General features: G+C 29.7%; 2 protein-coding genes across 6 annotated transcripts in view; one reads left to right on the top strand and one right to left on the bottom strand.

Moving 5' to 3' along the window:
• LOC121119514 (CD9 antigen) overlaps positions 1–16,604 on the bottom strand; it is a 64,321-nt gene that overhangs the window by 4,955 nt on the left and 42,762 nt on the right. For all 3 annotated transcript variants that reach the window (XM_071889599.1, XM_040714197.2, XM_040714196.2), the window contains exon 3: positions 13,769–13,945. In XM_071889599.1, the coding sequence (XP_071745700.1) occupies positions 13,769–13,945 (177 nt within the window). The remainder of the gene's footprint in view (positions 1–13,768; positions 13,946–16,604) is intronic.
• On the top strand, positions 43–14,635 carry LOC121119512 (serpin B10-like). Of its 3 annotated transcripts, XM_040714188.2 has the most exons (8): positions 43–180; positions 2,563–2,643; positions 3,723–3,861; positions 11,552–11,831; positions 11,889–12,146; positions 13,019–13,407; positions 13,533–13,691; positions 14,366–14,635. In XM_040714188.2, exons 1-8 carry the CDS (start codon positions 105–107, stop codon positions 14,571–14,573), a joined length of 1,590 nt encoding a protein of 529 aa, XP_040570122.2. In that variant the 5' UTR covers positions 43–104; the 3' UTR covers positions 14,574–14,635. The 3 variants fall into 3 exon arrangements, with proteins under 3 accessions (XP_040570122.2, XP_040570123.2, XP_040570125.2); XM_040714189.2 differs by lacking the exon at positions 14,366–14,635 and having other exon boundaries at positions 13,533–13,767; XM_040714191.2 differs by lacking the exon at positions 14,366–14,635 and having other exon boundaries at positions 13,019–13,437; positions 13,533–13,767.

The raw sequence follows: 16,604 nt of genomic DNA, 5'->3' as shown, positions 1-16,604 counted from the left end.
GTAAATACATAATAGTTGTATCTAGTTGTCGAGTTCCGATGACTCTGGTTTTTTATAATAGAGTCTTATTTACACACCTTGTTCTCCTTACTCTCGGAGGCTTCATGTACGAAAATAACAACCAAGGATACTGTGATGAAAGGACTGTGGAATTTCTTCCAAAATTCATTGAAAAAAAGGGTAATCAGTTCATATATATTGTGCACATACAACTAAGAGAAATATCCGCCATATTTGAAAGAAGGAGAAAAATAGCGGGAAATACTAATTTTTTAAACATTTTCATGACTGCAAAGCCCTATAGCATTTATTAATATACTTTCAGCATAATATAAACTTTTGTCAACCAATTTTTTTATATATGTAATCTCGGTGCAGAGCCCTTGACGATGCACCACAGATCACACTACTCCGAGGAGCTCCATCTAGGAAACACAGCTCTACATTTATGTATTGTAAAGTAAAAAACAAACTAGGAGCATATTTTATCAGGAATGTATTTACTAGGTACATATATGTGGCCCGTCTACTTAAGATCAAGCTAGAATGAATTTGCTCAAGTCTCAATTACATTTTTATTCTTCGAAGAATAATTATCAGCTATTTCTTTCAACAAATTATTATGATAAATCCTTTGAAATTGGACTACATAAAGTAGTAAAAATTCATCGTCACGAATTGATAGATTTTGGTTGATATGAACCATATGATCGGGGTCAAATTAAGTCACATTTATCAAATGAAGATTTCAAACAATTCTTGAGGGTATCTCATCCTTGGAATTTGAATTCAACGCCCATAATTGACCCGCAGTATATTTATAAACTATTGGACTATATGTATTTAAAAAAATATATTGTTCATTTCTACTTTTCTTGGTATTTGTTCTAAATTGTTTTTATATTAACTCACAACATATAATAGATGTTGTGTACAAGTTCCAACATGTATAAAAAATTTCTTCGTCTTAAAATGCAATAGTTAATTACAACATTGCTCAATCTTAGTACCAACTATTAATTGACATCATCACATTATTTTGATCTATTCAAATTACATGGTTATTATATATTTATGAGTAATATAATTGAGGGCATTTGAAATTTATAATGTGCCACATAATAGTTATACTTTTGTAATTTGTATTAAAATAGTCAAAATTAAACCATTAATGTATCAATTATCCATGGGATATACAATTATTAAATTATACTCATCCCAAGTACTTTACAACCTTTATTTTTTTAATATTCATCTCACTTTTTGGTCGCAACTTGTACATTACATATATACCACCTATATATTGTATATGTAAGTATGTAGATCATATTCTGAGGCAACTTAGGACTAACAAGAAGATTATATTATATATGTTTATAAATATATCTTGTAGTCCCTCTAGAAAAACAGGAAGTCATCCTTACAGTAATCCTCACAACAAACGCAGTTAAACATTTATTATTGTTGTTGTTTTTTAAGAAAAAAAATTGAGATCAATTTATATAATATATGTACAATGTACATAGACATATATCTTGTTGATTGTAGTACTTTTTATATGTATGTATGTAGGTATATTCAGAGTCACGTGACAATGACTTGTATTTTAAAAAACCAACATTTGGAAGTCTTGAAAGCTTTACTTAAAAAAATTGAATTTTTTTTTAATTTTTATTTTTTGTCATGAACACCTCATCGTTGTCGTCAACTTCTTCACAAGCAGAAAAGAATGTTATTTAATGTTGCTCTAAGAAGGAAGTTGTTACTTATTATTTAAAAGGGGAGAGGGTAGCTAGTTACTACCTATATAGTATTATATATAGTATCCTCCCCAGTAAGCCAAAAGGTTAATTTTGTGGTTATGTAAAATGGGGGGGGGGATAGGGAACTTACTTATTTTCTCCTCCTAACTACTACTAAATGGTATTACCTACTTACTTATTTGATTATATTACTCAAAGCTATAAATCAAGTGGCGAAACGCACCTGTTAGCTTAAGTAAATTCATGGCTATCTATGTAAAAAGCTTTTTCCCCACGCAAGATGTCGTTCTTTACAATATCACAAAGAACATCACTTTTTCATATTCCGTCATTCTCTCTCATGACGTATGCAACTTTTTCTTTCTTTTGAAGAATCTACCATACTGATTCGGTTAGAATGATAGGATCATGGAGATTGCGTAGTCGTAAATAGGGTAGCGATTTTTTTGAAGTGAGGGAGTATTGCAATGCAATTAGGTTTCTCTGTTTCATTTGATCAGCTACTTTTGATTGACAATAGATAGTAAGCCATACTAATAGAACAGATTAAAGTACACACTATCAACTATTTTTTTTTTTCCTTAACCCCGATTATTTAATAACAAAAGTTGCACCCCTGTTTATTGATTAATATTCAATAATACTCGACGCCCCCTGGCGGATAAAAAGTTTCCGCGTACCCAACTTTATTTGGACAAATATTGATATCCTAGTCTTCGTTTTGCCATTTTTTTATAGCTTTTGTATAATTGAGGTTGATAGATAGAAATAAATGTAATCAATTTCATCATTATTTTAGGGGAGGAAGACTATGACGCAGTCTTGAACAAAGTGATTGGTGATGAAAAGGAGGATCTGATAGAAATTGGATCTTTGGAGGGTGAGTTTATTGTAATTTTTGTGCCTCAATGGATTTCATATATATGTAACATACATTAAGATTTTCATAAGTCAAAATCAACGATAAATCGACATCACATTGATCTTGACACGTTTCTTATTTCTAACTAGTAATGCTATGGTGTTTTAATATTTTGTCAAAAAAATGAAAAAATGCTGTCAAATATTAAAAAACTTAATCCACAATTTTTGCAAAACATTATATCAAAAATATCAATATTATTATCTTAAATACACAAAAAAGTCAGTCAATTTTTTTTTTAGATAATTATCGATAAAAATTATTAAGCAAAGAAAAATCGTAGTCACAGTCCAAAAAGCGCCACACATTATTCCTTTGCCATAGGCTCTGCTTTTGGTAAAACCTACCCTGATTTTACCTTACAATAAATAAAAGCTGATGAACCTAATAATTAGACATTAGCTCAGTGGTGTGATGCAAAAAAATAATTTTGACTTATTTAGGTCTTTCGTGCAATGATTTTGGTTGTACATAAGATCATAATTGATTTCAGTAAATTTCTTATATTTAATTTGTAATATTGGGACAAAATAATTGTTTGTAAATTTCTAATATTTTGTTTAAACTCTTCTTAATAGATTTGTCAAAAAATAGAATTATGTCGCCAAAATATGATAGCACATAACTTGGGGCAATACTACCTTTCATTTTTGGGGAGAGGGGAGTCAAGGGCCAAAAAATTATTACCTTAATATAATTACTTGTATAAATAGTGTGTTTTTTTGGGGGGGCATCAGAAACTTTGGGGCGGGGTTTGACGCCACTGCATTTAACAACAGATGGCTCCAATTTTTTGTCAAATTATAAATTCATTCCAAGTTATGTAGGTGCTACAGTATACAAATAAAATGTCAACGAGAATGTTTTTCGTATTTCAAGCAAGAATGAATCAAATCCCTCCTAATGCAAAATTATTGTTTTTGCTTTTATTTTTTATTATTAAGTCATGCGGACAGTGGTTAATGTATGTAAATTGGCTTGACATTTGGCTCACATACATTATATTATTAGTTATTACTAATGTATTTTAATGATAGAGGAGGATCAGGAAGAAGAAAAAGAAGAGAAGATCAAGAAGAAGCCGTTAGGTAGCGATAACTACGTGAACAATCTGGCTCTTAAGCTCTACAAACAAATCCAGGGAACAAATTTCATCTTTTCACCCTTTAGCATCGTGTAAGTATGATAATTATTGATATATTGGTAATTATTTGAGTCAAATTAACTTGCTATTTTAAAAAGCAAGGAATGATAAACAAATCAAAAAAATGTCGTTTCTTTAAAAACTGTCATTCTAGAATAAGGCGTAAAATACAATGTATTTACTATCAACTATTCATTTTTCTGCTTATTCTCCCCTGGGCAGTCTTCTAAACGTTGATAGGTAAAGTTCGAATTAGTTCTTGTTTAGTTGCTTTGACGAATTCTTATGGATAATATGTAGTAACGATATTTTATTTGAGGGTGTTGTTATCGCATGATTTCATTTCAGTTGCTGCTGGAAGAATTTATACAATATATATCATTTTTATTACCTTTGGTAATACTGTAAGATTTTCAAGTTTATATATCCTGGCTGAGAGTCAAATTGTCGTAACTCAAATATGAATTTAAGAGTATGAAGCTCGGAAACTCTATTCTTTTATTATGAATACCATTGTTATTTTTCAACTTTTCCTATAAAATTGATCAACAGTCTGAATTTCTCTATTTTTAAGTATTAACATCAATTATTAGACTTCTTGGATGACATGTAGTCAATATAACACTATTATTTGTAACTTTTAATTAACGACAAATTCCCTCTCAACTCTCGAGTTGTATATTAAAAAGTTCCCCCTGCAACAGCTGAATATTGAATAATAATTATTCCATAATTGGGAAGACTTGCCTAACCATGTACTTCTTTTGGAGGAAAGGTTGTGAGATGCAATAAAGTTAAAGACATGAGAATTGCCACTTGTCAAAAAAACATTTAAAGGAACGTATTCTGTTTGTTTCTAAAGGGTTTTAAAAATGTCTTAATTCGTATTGAATTATTTATTAATTTTGGTCAAAATTGAAGATTAGTCCCACTTTATATAATAATCTCCATCGCCAATTAATAATTTGCCAACGCCGATTGCTTATTAACAAGAATGTCCAAAGGAGGTAGGCAGGAGGTTCTGTAGCCCATCCCACTTAAGGATTTTTTGTTTTTAATAGAAAATTTAATATTTGATTTTTTTGAGAAAAAAATTCAAATATTGGAAATTTAAATTGATTTTTTTGAAAAGTAAAAAATATTCAAAATTTTTCCAAAAAATTAATTTTCTGTAAATAGCTATAGATTTTCAAATTTTTTTCCTAAAAATTTAACATTTCAAATTTTTATCCAATTTCTTTTTTTTTTTCTCAAAAAAATCCAAAAACCAAGTCCCCTCCCAAAAATATAATCTTGCGGACGCCCCAGATTAATTACGTTCATGTATACACTAAGGAGGGGCCCCTAAGTTCAAGTTAAAGGTTGTCCTTCTAGTAGCCATATTTCCTGGTGTTCTCCCTCTTTTGCAGAATTTATTGCAAAAACGTGAATATGTCATTGTCATGGGCTGTAATTTCAATTCAATCCGGCGGAATAACATGCCCCCCCCCCAAGCATGAAACCATCATCACCACTACTTAGGGAAACAACAACAACGTCACGCCGCCCCGTCTTGCTCCTTCCTTCCTTGTCCTGCATGAACATTAGGACGGTTTGTTTTTCAAATTTTTTCGAACTTTGATTATGGTTACTGCAAAAAAACTAGTCATATGGTATGAAAATTACCTATGCCAAATGACATTGACCTACGAAGTTATCTTTATGTCGCAGATTTCAATCAAATTTTGAAGAGAAAAAAACTCTTTACTTAGTAAATATACGTTTATACATCGTGGCTGAGAGTCAAATTGTCATAACTCAAATATGAACTCAACAGTAAGAAACTTGAAAACTTTATTTTTTCATTATGAATATTTGTGTCTTCTAATTTATCCACTAAAATGGATCCAGAAATTCATTTAAACATTCTGAATTCTTTACTTATAAGTGTTAACATTAAATTAAATATTAAATAAAAAGATGTTTTTAATGATTTTGCATAAAATAATTTTGATAGACATTTTTTTAACCTACAGGGTGCGCAAGGAATCTGTGCCGGGAAAATGTCTTTTCTCAGCTAAATTTAATCTCAACCAGTGGTCAGAAAAAAACCCCAAAAAAAAACAGATTCTGAACACTTGGTAGATTCTGATTTATTTTATTTGATAAAATCACCTCTAGCCTCAATTACAGTCTTTATACGAGGTTAAAAGTGCGAACAGGCCTTTGCCACTTAGTCCCTTGGCAAATCCTGGAATTCCTTCTTTATCCGACGGATAAGTTAGTCTTTGGTGTTGCAGGTTGTAAGGTTGGTTTGTCATTCGATCCTGCCCAACACAAAAAAAAACCATCGTATTCAAATCTGGCGTTTTTGAGGCTAAAATTCCGGCAAGATGAAGAGATAAGACTTGGACCTTTGACCTCACCCACTAATTGATGTGTCCTCAAAATCACCTTGAGAGGTATCGAATTCCCTCCTAACCTTGCGAACGAACGTCTCACTGAGTCCCAGAGTTCGAGCAATTGGTATATTGTCAATCCCAGAGTGGATTTCAGTGAGGGCCTTTTACAAATATTTGGTACAACAAATTCGTATATTGATTTCATTTTTTCCAACTGGTGCAGGTTTGAACAAGCTATCAAACAAAAAAAAATCAGCTACCTAAGTAACCGCGTTTGCCCAAGAGAGAGCGGCAAAGTGGTGGCATTTATAGCTTGCGTACCCTTTATAAAAAAATATTTAAAGAGTTTTTTTTTTTAAGTTTCCTAAAGAACAAAAAAAAGTTAGGAAAATTCGATGATCTGCGTTTAGGGCGTATCATTTTTTTTTTTTTTTTACATTTTCAGAAAGGAGAGATCAAAATAAAATTTTGATCTCTCCTTCCTTTTTGCTCTATAAAGTAGATTTAAGAAAAAACAGTATATTTATATTTCTCATAGTTTAGAATAATCTATAGCGTAAATAATAAATATAAAATAATGATTAATGCCGTATTTTAATCTCTCTTCATAAAATAAATAAATTTTGTCTCCTTCAAACTTTGAACGAGAAGTTCGAATTTGAAATGTATTGAATTCCAAAAAAGTTGAAAAAAATAAACCTCCCTAACGAATATATCTTCCTTCCTCCCTTCAGCTTGCCCTCATTGGCAATAAACACTCACTCATCATTATCAACCACAAAAACTCAACACTCTTTCTTTTTCAGCTTGTCAACCATAGTGTTTCATGTTAATATGATCTAATGATGTATTAAATACTTCTTCTTTTTACCACGATTTTTTTAATGGAGTAAAAACTATATGGTTTACATACAATACATTGGCTATAAATTTGTTTATGATTAATTATACGTATATTTTATACCATAATAGTCAATAGTATAATTAATTGTTTGTAATTCCCTTTTAATTGGAGTAGGGAAGAGACGACGTCATTTACTCATCGTCATTATTACAAGCATATATCTTTTGTACTCTCAGGCATCTCCATCACCCTTTTTTACTAAATAATCACTTGCCTATCCCCTCCAGATCAGCAGCGCTCGCAGAATTATTTTTATACTTTTTTTTTTGGGGGGGGGGGCCTTCGAAAAAAAAATCAAAAAATAATAATTTTTTTGGAAAAAAATTTTTAAAAACTTTATTGTGTTCGCAAAAAAAAAAAAAAATCGGAAAAAATTTCAAATATATAATTTTTTGGATAAAAATTTCTAGATATATAATTTTTAGACTAAAATTTCATAAAATATATTTCAAAATATAAACCTTTTTGGAAAAATAATTAAGAAAGCTCGCAGCTATTCACAAAAAATATATATGTTAAATTTAAAATTTTTGGAAAACAAAATTCAAATTTTAAATTTTTTCGAAGAAAATTTGAAAAAGTAAATTCAAATATTAAATTTTTTTATAAACAATTTTATATATTAAATTTTCTAGTAATTTAATTTTGGCTGAAGGGTCTACATCCTCTCCAAACAGTCCTCTGTGGACGCTTCTGTTGATAAATAGGAACATATACGTCATTCAACCCATAAATGTTAGATAATGATCAGTATAAATGCAAGTCTTCCGAATTACAAATATGAAAATAAATGAAGGAGTTTTGGTTTTTCATACACATAGTTAACTTTACTGTATTTCGCAACCTTTCTTTATCTAAAAAGAAGCAAGACAGAAAGACCCAAAATCCCTGTGTAGCAGTGGTGCCTGAGCCATAGGTGTCAAGGGACTCTTTGCCCCCCCCCCCACTTACGTAATACTTTTATAGTTATGAACAATAAAAGTATGTCTTTTGTGGAAAAATTTTTTAATGTCATACTGTTGAAGAAAAAATAAATCAAAATTGTTATTTGTAAAATTAAAGCAAAAAGTTTTGTTTTTCTAAAATATATTATCTGTCAGATTTGGCATTCATAAAATAAAGCTCATTCAAATGATTGAATCTACAACTAGCTTTATTGGGTAAATAGAAACTGTATTTGTCGGTTGACTCCTTCTGATTTAAAACAACTAGCTTTACATTAAAGCTATTTGTATGAGCGTTGATACTTTGCTTAGTGTGCCAAAACTACAAAAATTGAACCCATATTTTTTTTAAAGTCGAGGTCTAGTGTGGGTTAAAAAGTTCGTCGTGCAAATTAATTTTTTTTGTAAGTCCTTTCATCATAGATAATATCATATGGCATCTCGGATATCTCATTCGTATAATTATTCAATGTTTATATGAATAAGATATACACTATTTATGTCCACATTAATAATAATAGCAAAATAATTTATCGTGTCTGTCACATGAACTTAGATACGTGTATTACTCTAGTACATAATCTAGGATAGTGACGCCATCTTCTGTTTAGTATTGTTTATTAGTATTTAGTTTACTTTTATCATTAATGTTCATTAGTAATGGATAATTACTACAATTTAGTATTTCTGCATCAACGTCCGGATATTGATGGGCCCATGTACAAACTATGTACTCAAGCAGGGACGTCTACAGGGTGGGGCGGTATTGTGAAAAAATATATCCGTTACATTCAATTTTTTTTTTTTTTTAATCTGAGCAAGCCCCCCCCCCCTCAAAAAAAGAAAAAAAAGAAGTACATTGTATAAGTTTTCCCGCACGTCATACCTTCTCTTCCTATCTCGAAATTGGAAACAGTGACAATGGATTGTTGAAATTCAATTATGGCACCTGTTTAATAATAAGGAAATAACTCAGCAAAACGAGGAATACATTATTTGATTAGGGGGAGAGGGATCTCGACTTTATCCATCACAATTGCTCGAATAAATTTCCTCTTAGGATGAGACAATAATTAGAGTTTGTACTTTATATTTCTATTAATATGTAAGTTTATAGAAATTCTGTGTTTCTGTAGTTAATTGATTTGATGACATGGAAGTTCCTCTCCATTATGCCTATTACGTATATCCTATAATTATACTGTAATGGTGCATGGTAAATACAATGTTAATAAGATGTGATTTCCTCCGGTATCCTTCCTCAGTTCATGGATCGGCTCCGTGACACTCATTACCCCCCTCGCCTTCGGAATACTTCATAAGAGGCAATTTCAAAGCCCCTATTAGTAAACTAAAATAAATGATAAACATATTTCTCAAATGATGCCTTATAAAGGATGCTTTAAAGCTCAGAGCCTTTTTTCGCCTACTCAGTGCTAAAAAGTTGATTGATTGGATTCGAATGAGCTCTTGTTACAATTGCTTCCCCACTATGGAATTATAATTCCATAGTGGGGAAGCAATGGCTCAATTGAAACTGATTTTGGGCTTCTTTTTCTGTTTCTTTTATGATGAAAGTGAATCCTTGCCTTTATACTCAAGAATATATAAATTCTTCCAGATCTTTTACGAAATAATTGTATCATTCTACATATAAGAACTATGAAGTTCCATAAAACGACAGAATAATCGACTAAAGGATCCTGTGAAGAACATTGATAATTGCCCTTGATGCATATAATGCAGAAATGTAGGTATAGTCATATGGATAATTACATAACCTGCACAGTGTACACTTTAAGCCTAACCCTTGATAAGTGATTTCTTTGTTACTTGTGAGTACCTTTCGTGATTGGAAAACAAGTTCTAGACTTTCAAGATAATGTGCCTCTCTTTTCTTGATAGTTTTGTCTGTAAGGCATATACTATTCTGCTATTGCTTATGAATTGTTATGGGAAACTATTAAGTGATTATGTGTTAGAAAATATAAGTGACTTCTTAATTTCTGTAGATTTTAATGGAATATTTGAATGTCGCAGCAATTTTCAAACTTATTGTCTCAGGCATCCTTTTTTAAGTAGCTAAATTGTTTTTTAGCATATTGAAATATTACTCTAAAAATAAATAAATTACTAAGAGTGTGTTATGCGAGCTAATTATAAGTTATTGGATTGAAACAATATTTAAAATGTATCAGAATTTATTACGATTATTTGATTCTTTTGGTTTTGTTTTGGACTTGCAATTAATATTTTTTTATTGAGATTCTTATTGGGCGAGTAGAGACTTCAAAATCATTCCTATTATTAGTTAAATAACTATTATTGGTGTGTATTTCTAACCCTTCCATGTTATATAATAATATGAATGCTTTAGAAAACTTGATTTCTCTATTATTATTAATAGCAAAATAATTACACTGAACTCTATTTTTATTATTTTCAAGATATAAGACAAACTTAGATCTTATTGTTACTTTATGTTTTTCAAATGAGCATTTCATATTTAGTACAATATTTCCACTTATTCTTAATATGTTATTTATTTCTTCGCTATACTATATTTATTTGAAAATCTATGTTTTGAACTATTTGTTTTATTCAAAAGAACTTTTAATCTATAATAATAAATTAATTTTAGTACCATCATCGTCGGAGGGTAAAAATTTACGCTAATAAAATTAAGATAAGAAAATAAAATACTATTATATGATGTATTGATACAATTAGTTATATAAATTTGAATTTCCTCCTCAATTGTGACGTAATCAAAATAGACAGTAGAATTGTAAAACAAAAGCAAAGAAATATATCATCGACACACCTTATATATACTCACCTTGCGATTATGGGTCTTTTATTATTATTTTATTTTAAAGTTTAAGGTATACACAAAATAAATATGTGCTCGTGAGAAATGTTTTTATTATCCTTCGTGGATGAATCAGATCAAATATGTCTCATTTATAATTAGACCTAATTATAATATTTCAAATTAGCAACACTTTCCACTTTTTAAGCACCTTACGCGTTGCTCTTAGCGGGTATTGGTTCAAATATAATAACTAATGACAGTAAAAATTCTTTGCATCCCTGCTTTCTCAAGGTTCTTAAATCCTCATTTCCGCATCTTTAATAACATCATACACTACAGTACATTTCACAATTTTGATGCATCACTCTCATTAAAAGTGGATTTATATTATTTTTTACATCTCATTTTTTTGCCTGTTAAAGCTGAGAATTTATATTATTAAAATAGGATAGGAAGGGATGATGATATCGATCAATTAGTTCCTACAATTCTTTTTGTCATTTGAAGGAAGGGAAATTGCACACATGACAAGTTAAATAAGGTCATGGCTTTGAATTCTACTTCATGTAAAATTATATTATCACTTTATCATATCGAGTCGACAATGAAAGATGTGTTTTTAATCAGGTTCAATATATGGGTTATGTTAATCAATCTTTCATTTATTCATGTTTTCAGTATGGCATTGAGTCTTGTGCAAATGGGATCCCAAGGGGATACATCTAAGGAGTTGAGAAACGTATTGGGTTTGAAGGACTCGGAGGAAGATCTGTTTTACATTTCATTATCAAAGAAAAATAAGGCTCTTATTCAGGCCACAACGGGCTCTTTTTACTCAAATAACTACATGCTCCTCAAAAAGGATACATCTCATGTCATAAATCGGAAATATTTGAAAAAAATAAAGTCACTTTATGATCTTACTCCGAATGTTTTTGATGAATCCAATGATAAAAAGGTTCGGCCAACATAAATTTACATTGCCTTCAATTTTATTTTATACTTATTTGTCTAGATCGTAAAAAGTGTCAACGAGGAAATCAAGAAGGACACACAAGGAAAAATTAAATCCTTTCTGACACCCAAGGATATTCAATCTGCTATTTTGATAGTAATTAATGTGGTTCTCATGAAAGGAAATTGGTTAACTCAGTTTAAAGAGAGGAAAACGCAGGAAAAACCCTTTTTTCGACCTTCTGGTTGTACTCCAGTTCAAATGATGCTTCAAAAATCAAATTTCAAATATGTTGAACTTCCACAGATTGAGGCCAAGGTAAATTTAATCCTTTAATACATACATAAATATAATTTCGATAGTACTCAATATTCTTGTTTATAAATGAAATGGTGCAAGAGGTTACGTTGTCGGTTAAAATATTCCGAGTTTTTTCTTTTTAAATATAATGATTTTAATCATTCTAGAGAGATGGAGAACTAACTTGTTTTGTTTACCTACAGATGTAGTCTCCTAATCATTTTTCTTATTTTTTTGCACCTTTTTCACTATCTGTAACGACATGATTCATTTTTTTCTTAAGATATAAAATTTAAAGGCATTAATATCATGCAAATGATATCTTAAATTGTATCATTATTTTAATACTTGTTTGCAGTTAATTTATTCGAAAATGTTGATTTAGCCAGTTACATTTAAGAAAAACTAAAAACAAAAATAATGAATCAGTAAAAAAATAACTTAACAACTTCAAGCATTATGACAATTTTGCTAATTTAGAATAGTCTCGTAAATTATCCATTATAATATAGTTTTATAAATAATAATTTTTAACTATACATATGGATTTATTGTTTAGTTTTTGAATACGGTTCGTATCATTAGATGTTTCACAAAATTAATTAAGATTTGATTAATACATTTAAAAAAATATATTACTGGTAAAATTTAAAATACAGGACATATACTTTATACGTAACAATCAACTTAAATTTTAGTCTCATTGAGTAAAAAATTATGTTCTTATCGAAATAAATTAAAGCTTGACTGAAGCTTAAAAAATACTGGAGGGTCTACGTGGGACCAGATGATTCGAAAAATATTCTAATAATAAAAGTGCATTAAATCATATCTGTAGTACTCTCTAATTTAACTACCATCACAATGAGCTGATCAATTTATTTATTTAGGCATTAAAAATGGGATTTAAGCAAGGAAATTTATCCATGGTGTTTGTTTTGCCTGATCGAATATTTGGTCTCCCTGATCTCATGAAAGAGCTCTCTTTACTCATATTAAATGAAATATTTGAGACATTAAATGAATCCAAGGCTGTGTTCGTGGAGGTTCATCTTCCAAAGTTTAAATGTAATTCTACATTCGATATGAAGACCATACTGGAAAAGTTAGGTGTGAATCAGATTTTTTCGTCCAGTCTTGCGGATTTAAAAGGAATACTAAGTCCATCAAATGGAGATAATCTATACGTTACTGATTTAAGCCAGAAAGTTGAGATCGAAGTGGACGAAAAGGGTTCAAGAGCAGTTGGAGCCTCGAAAATGAAAGCTAGTGTTTTCAGGTACAATGACTGAGGGAAAAGATATTAGAGGTATTTTTATTCGATTTCCTGAAACTATTTAAATTAAAAATCTAATTTCTCCAAAATAATAATTGCAATTAAATCTTTTTCCATATTTTGTTTAGGAATTACTCCAAGAGAAGAAAAAGGATTTTTAACATGAATCACGGATTCATGTTCGCCATTATAGACGACCAAACCCATGATATCATTTTTATGGGAAATTATGGAGGTGGTGAAGAAACAGGGAAGAAAGTAGAAAGAGCTAAATCTCTCCGTACATTGTAATCATATTTATATCCGTATATTTTTGTTACCATGATCACAATAATAATTAATAAAAGAGAATATTTGAGCTTACCCCTTGTTGAATCAAATCAAAGGTTTGAGTCGTTGCAGTAGAGTTCTGGTGATATTTTTTCATCACTGTCGCTTTGACGCTATTTTCTATTACCCCTTGGTACGGAGCTTCCTTAAAGTAGACCAAAATGCAAGCTCCAAACTCAGCAACCAAAATAAAGACGAGGAACACGAAAAACTAGAATAAAAATGTATTATATAAATTAAAATAATGCGAATAATTTTGCAATCACGCAACCTTTCCTGCAATATTAACAAAATATGTGGTAGGTTAAATATCAAAAGCAATCTTGTAAAAAAATCCTTTTTTCCTTTATAAATGTATATGATCTATGCAAGTTGTAGCTTTTATAAGTTATTCATAGTACCTTGGACGAGGAACCACTGACCAGGGGAACATGCACTTACGAGGTTTCGTACAATAACTAAAATTAGCTATGCCCGATAATTGGCTTGTATGAAGGTTTTTAAAGTTTTTGAAATTATTCTTGCGTGAGATTTTGTGATCTTATTTCAATTTACTACATAAAAGTATGTAAAAATGGTATTTCGGTCGAAAAAATTCGTTTAAAAATAATAAAGATTTATCTTCCAACAGTATCTCCACACAGGAAGGTCTATGGGGGAACCGATATCGGAGTCTTCTTAAAGTGGCTAGCTACATGAGAAGCAAACTCGTCAACCAAAAACTGCAAATAATCACAGATACAGCATGGAAAAAAAGATTCTACCGTATCTTGAGATATAACTTTAACCGTTTATTTTTGCAATCCGTAAAATTATTATTTATCTCTCAATTTTTTTGATGTTTTCTCATAGGAAGTCGAAATAGAAAAAGTAATAAAACATATATATAAATCAGCGAAAATTGTATCACTCTTCTAAAATGATAAGCACGCTCCCGTTCAATAATTTTGAACGCTATTCATTAATGATTTGTACATAACCGACCCAACAATCTATAAATTTATTATTCTGACCAATCATTATATTTAGGTTTGTGTGATGAACTACGATAACCAAAAATATTAGCATTAGATTAAAGTCTTTGTTTTATTTAGATTCCAATATGGCCTTTCAAATCTAGAATATCATTCTTCCTTTAATTTTTGGGAATTTCAGTGCAATTTGCCACACTTTTAAAGGATAAAAGATGATGAGTTAATTAATATCAACGTATTCCCGATTCATTCTTAAGAAACAATTGCTTTCGTCTTGATGGACCACAAATACAAATCAACAAATGTTGATATTTTACAAATAAAAAATTACTCTTTTTCATAGTATGCATAACAATTTTCAAACAATAACTATTCTAAAATAACAATCATAGTCAATACTGATGTGTCAGATAGTGTATTTTTATAAATAAATCAAAGAGTGTTTAAATATCATTTATTCTTAAAATAAATGAGTCTAAGTCTTACATAATAATCATTCCAACTCCCCAAAAAAAATTACATAATAACTACACATTTCCAATACATATAATCAAATTGGTTTGTACTTGTGCTACACAAAATAACATACAAAATACCCAAGCAATCTCGAATCTTTTTTAACTCATTAACAAAATTAAAGTCACGAAAAGGATTAGATTTTTAAAGCATGTTGTAAGCATCAGATTAATTTACATATTATATATTTAGATACATTCATATGTAGGGAGGGAGGAGGCACATACCTAATTAATGAGTATATAGGAATACAAATGCACGTGTGTGCAGAAGGGGGAGAGGAAGACAAATTACGTGATTACATGTGCATTATTTATAACTACGAGTGTAATTTTAATGATGAATTAGAGTGGAAACGAACGTGCAGAGTTTCAATTAACAAACATATCCATAAATGCAATAGTCTTGTGTCAGTTCTTATTTATTCGGTAAAGTCCAGTCCAGTTACTACTTATAGGACCGGTCTATCAGACTGTCAGTTCTAGAAACTGATTTAATAAAGAAAAAAAAAAGTTGAGTGACGTGATCAAGGACCGAATTTTATAAGTTTTAGCACTGATATTCAGTACTAGACAAGACTCCAGTATTCAGTCCTAAATAAGGACTCCAAAATTAAATTTATAAAACACAAAAAGTTCAAATAGTAAATTTTGTCCAAAAAAATTCTAAATCCTTAGCTGTTTATAAGAATTATTTTATTTTTGAACAAAATTTTTCATTTCTAATTTTTTGAAAAAAAAAATCAAATTTTTAGTTCTATAGAAAAAAATTTCAAAAATCCATAGCTATTCTCAAAAAATTAAATTTTTCCGAAAAAAGTTCTAAAATCAACAGCTATTCACAAAAAAAAAAAAATTCAAATATTATAATTCTTGAAGTAAACTATTCCCAGAAAATTAATTTTTATTTGAAAAAATAATTGAGAAATTGAATTAAATCTCAAATACAGAGTTTTTTTGAAGAAAATATAAAAATTTATTTATCCATATCCCCGTTACCCCGCAACAACGTAACCTACTTTTATAATGCGTGGTCTGGTGCTATGATTTTTTTTTAAATTAGTGCGATTTGTCCACATTCAGTGATTAGAACTGGATTTATTTTAGAAATACTAATAGGGTAAAAAAAAATTAATCTCCAATAACTAATTACTTCATCAACTAATTATCAACAACTATGAAATAAGACATGTTCTTAATTAAATTTTACATTTTTTATTTAAAGAGAGACAAAAAATATTAGAATCACCGATTATTAAAATACCGAAATTCGCTTTATTCAGTGTATGGAGAATAAAAGACCCGTCTGATATGATTTTTAAAACTGTATGAAACAAAACTTTAAATGACTACTATTATTATAAAACAAAAATGAAACTTA

Source organism: Lepeophtheirus salmonis, chromosome 6 (genome assembly GCF_016086655.4).
Source record: "Lepeophtheirus salmonis chromosome 6, UVic_Lsal_1.4, whole genome shotgun sequence".
NCBI lineage: Eukaryota > Metazoa > Arthropoda > Copepoda > Siphonostomatoida > Caligidae > Lepeophtheirus > Lepeophtheirus salmonis.
The sequence above is the reverse complement of the archived record's forward strand: the minus strand, read 5'-3'. Positions and strand labels throughout refer to the sequence as shown.

What these genes read in the sequence shown, in the direction of transcription:
- LOC121119512 (XM_040714188.2), top strand. Translation starts at nt 105, where the DNA reads ATGTACGAAAATAACAACCAAGGATACTGTGATGAAAGGACTGTGGAA. An exon ending in ATGAATCCAATGATAAAAAG is followed by an intron (nt 11,832 to 11,888) that starts GTTCGGCCAACA and finishes TTATTTGTCTAG; the next exon opens with ATCGTAAAAAGTGTCAACGA. An exon ending in TTCCACAGATTGAGGCCAAG is followed by an intron (nt 12,147 to 13,018) that starts GTAAATTTAATC and finishes TTATTTATTTAG; the next exon opens with GCATTAAAAATGGGATTTAA.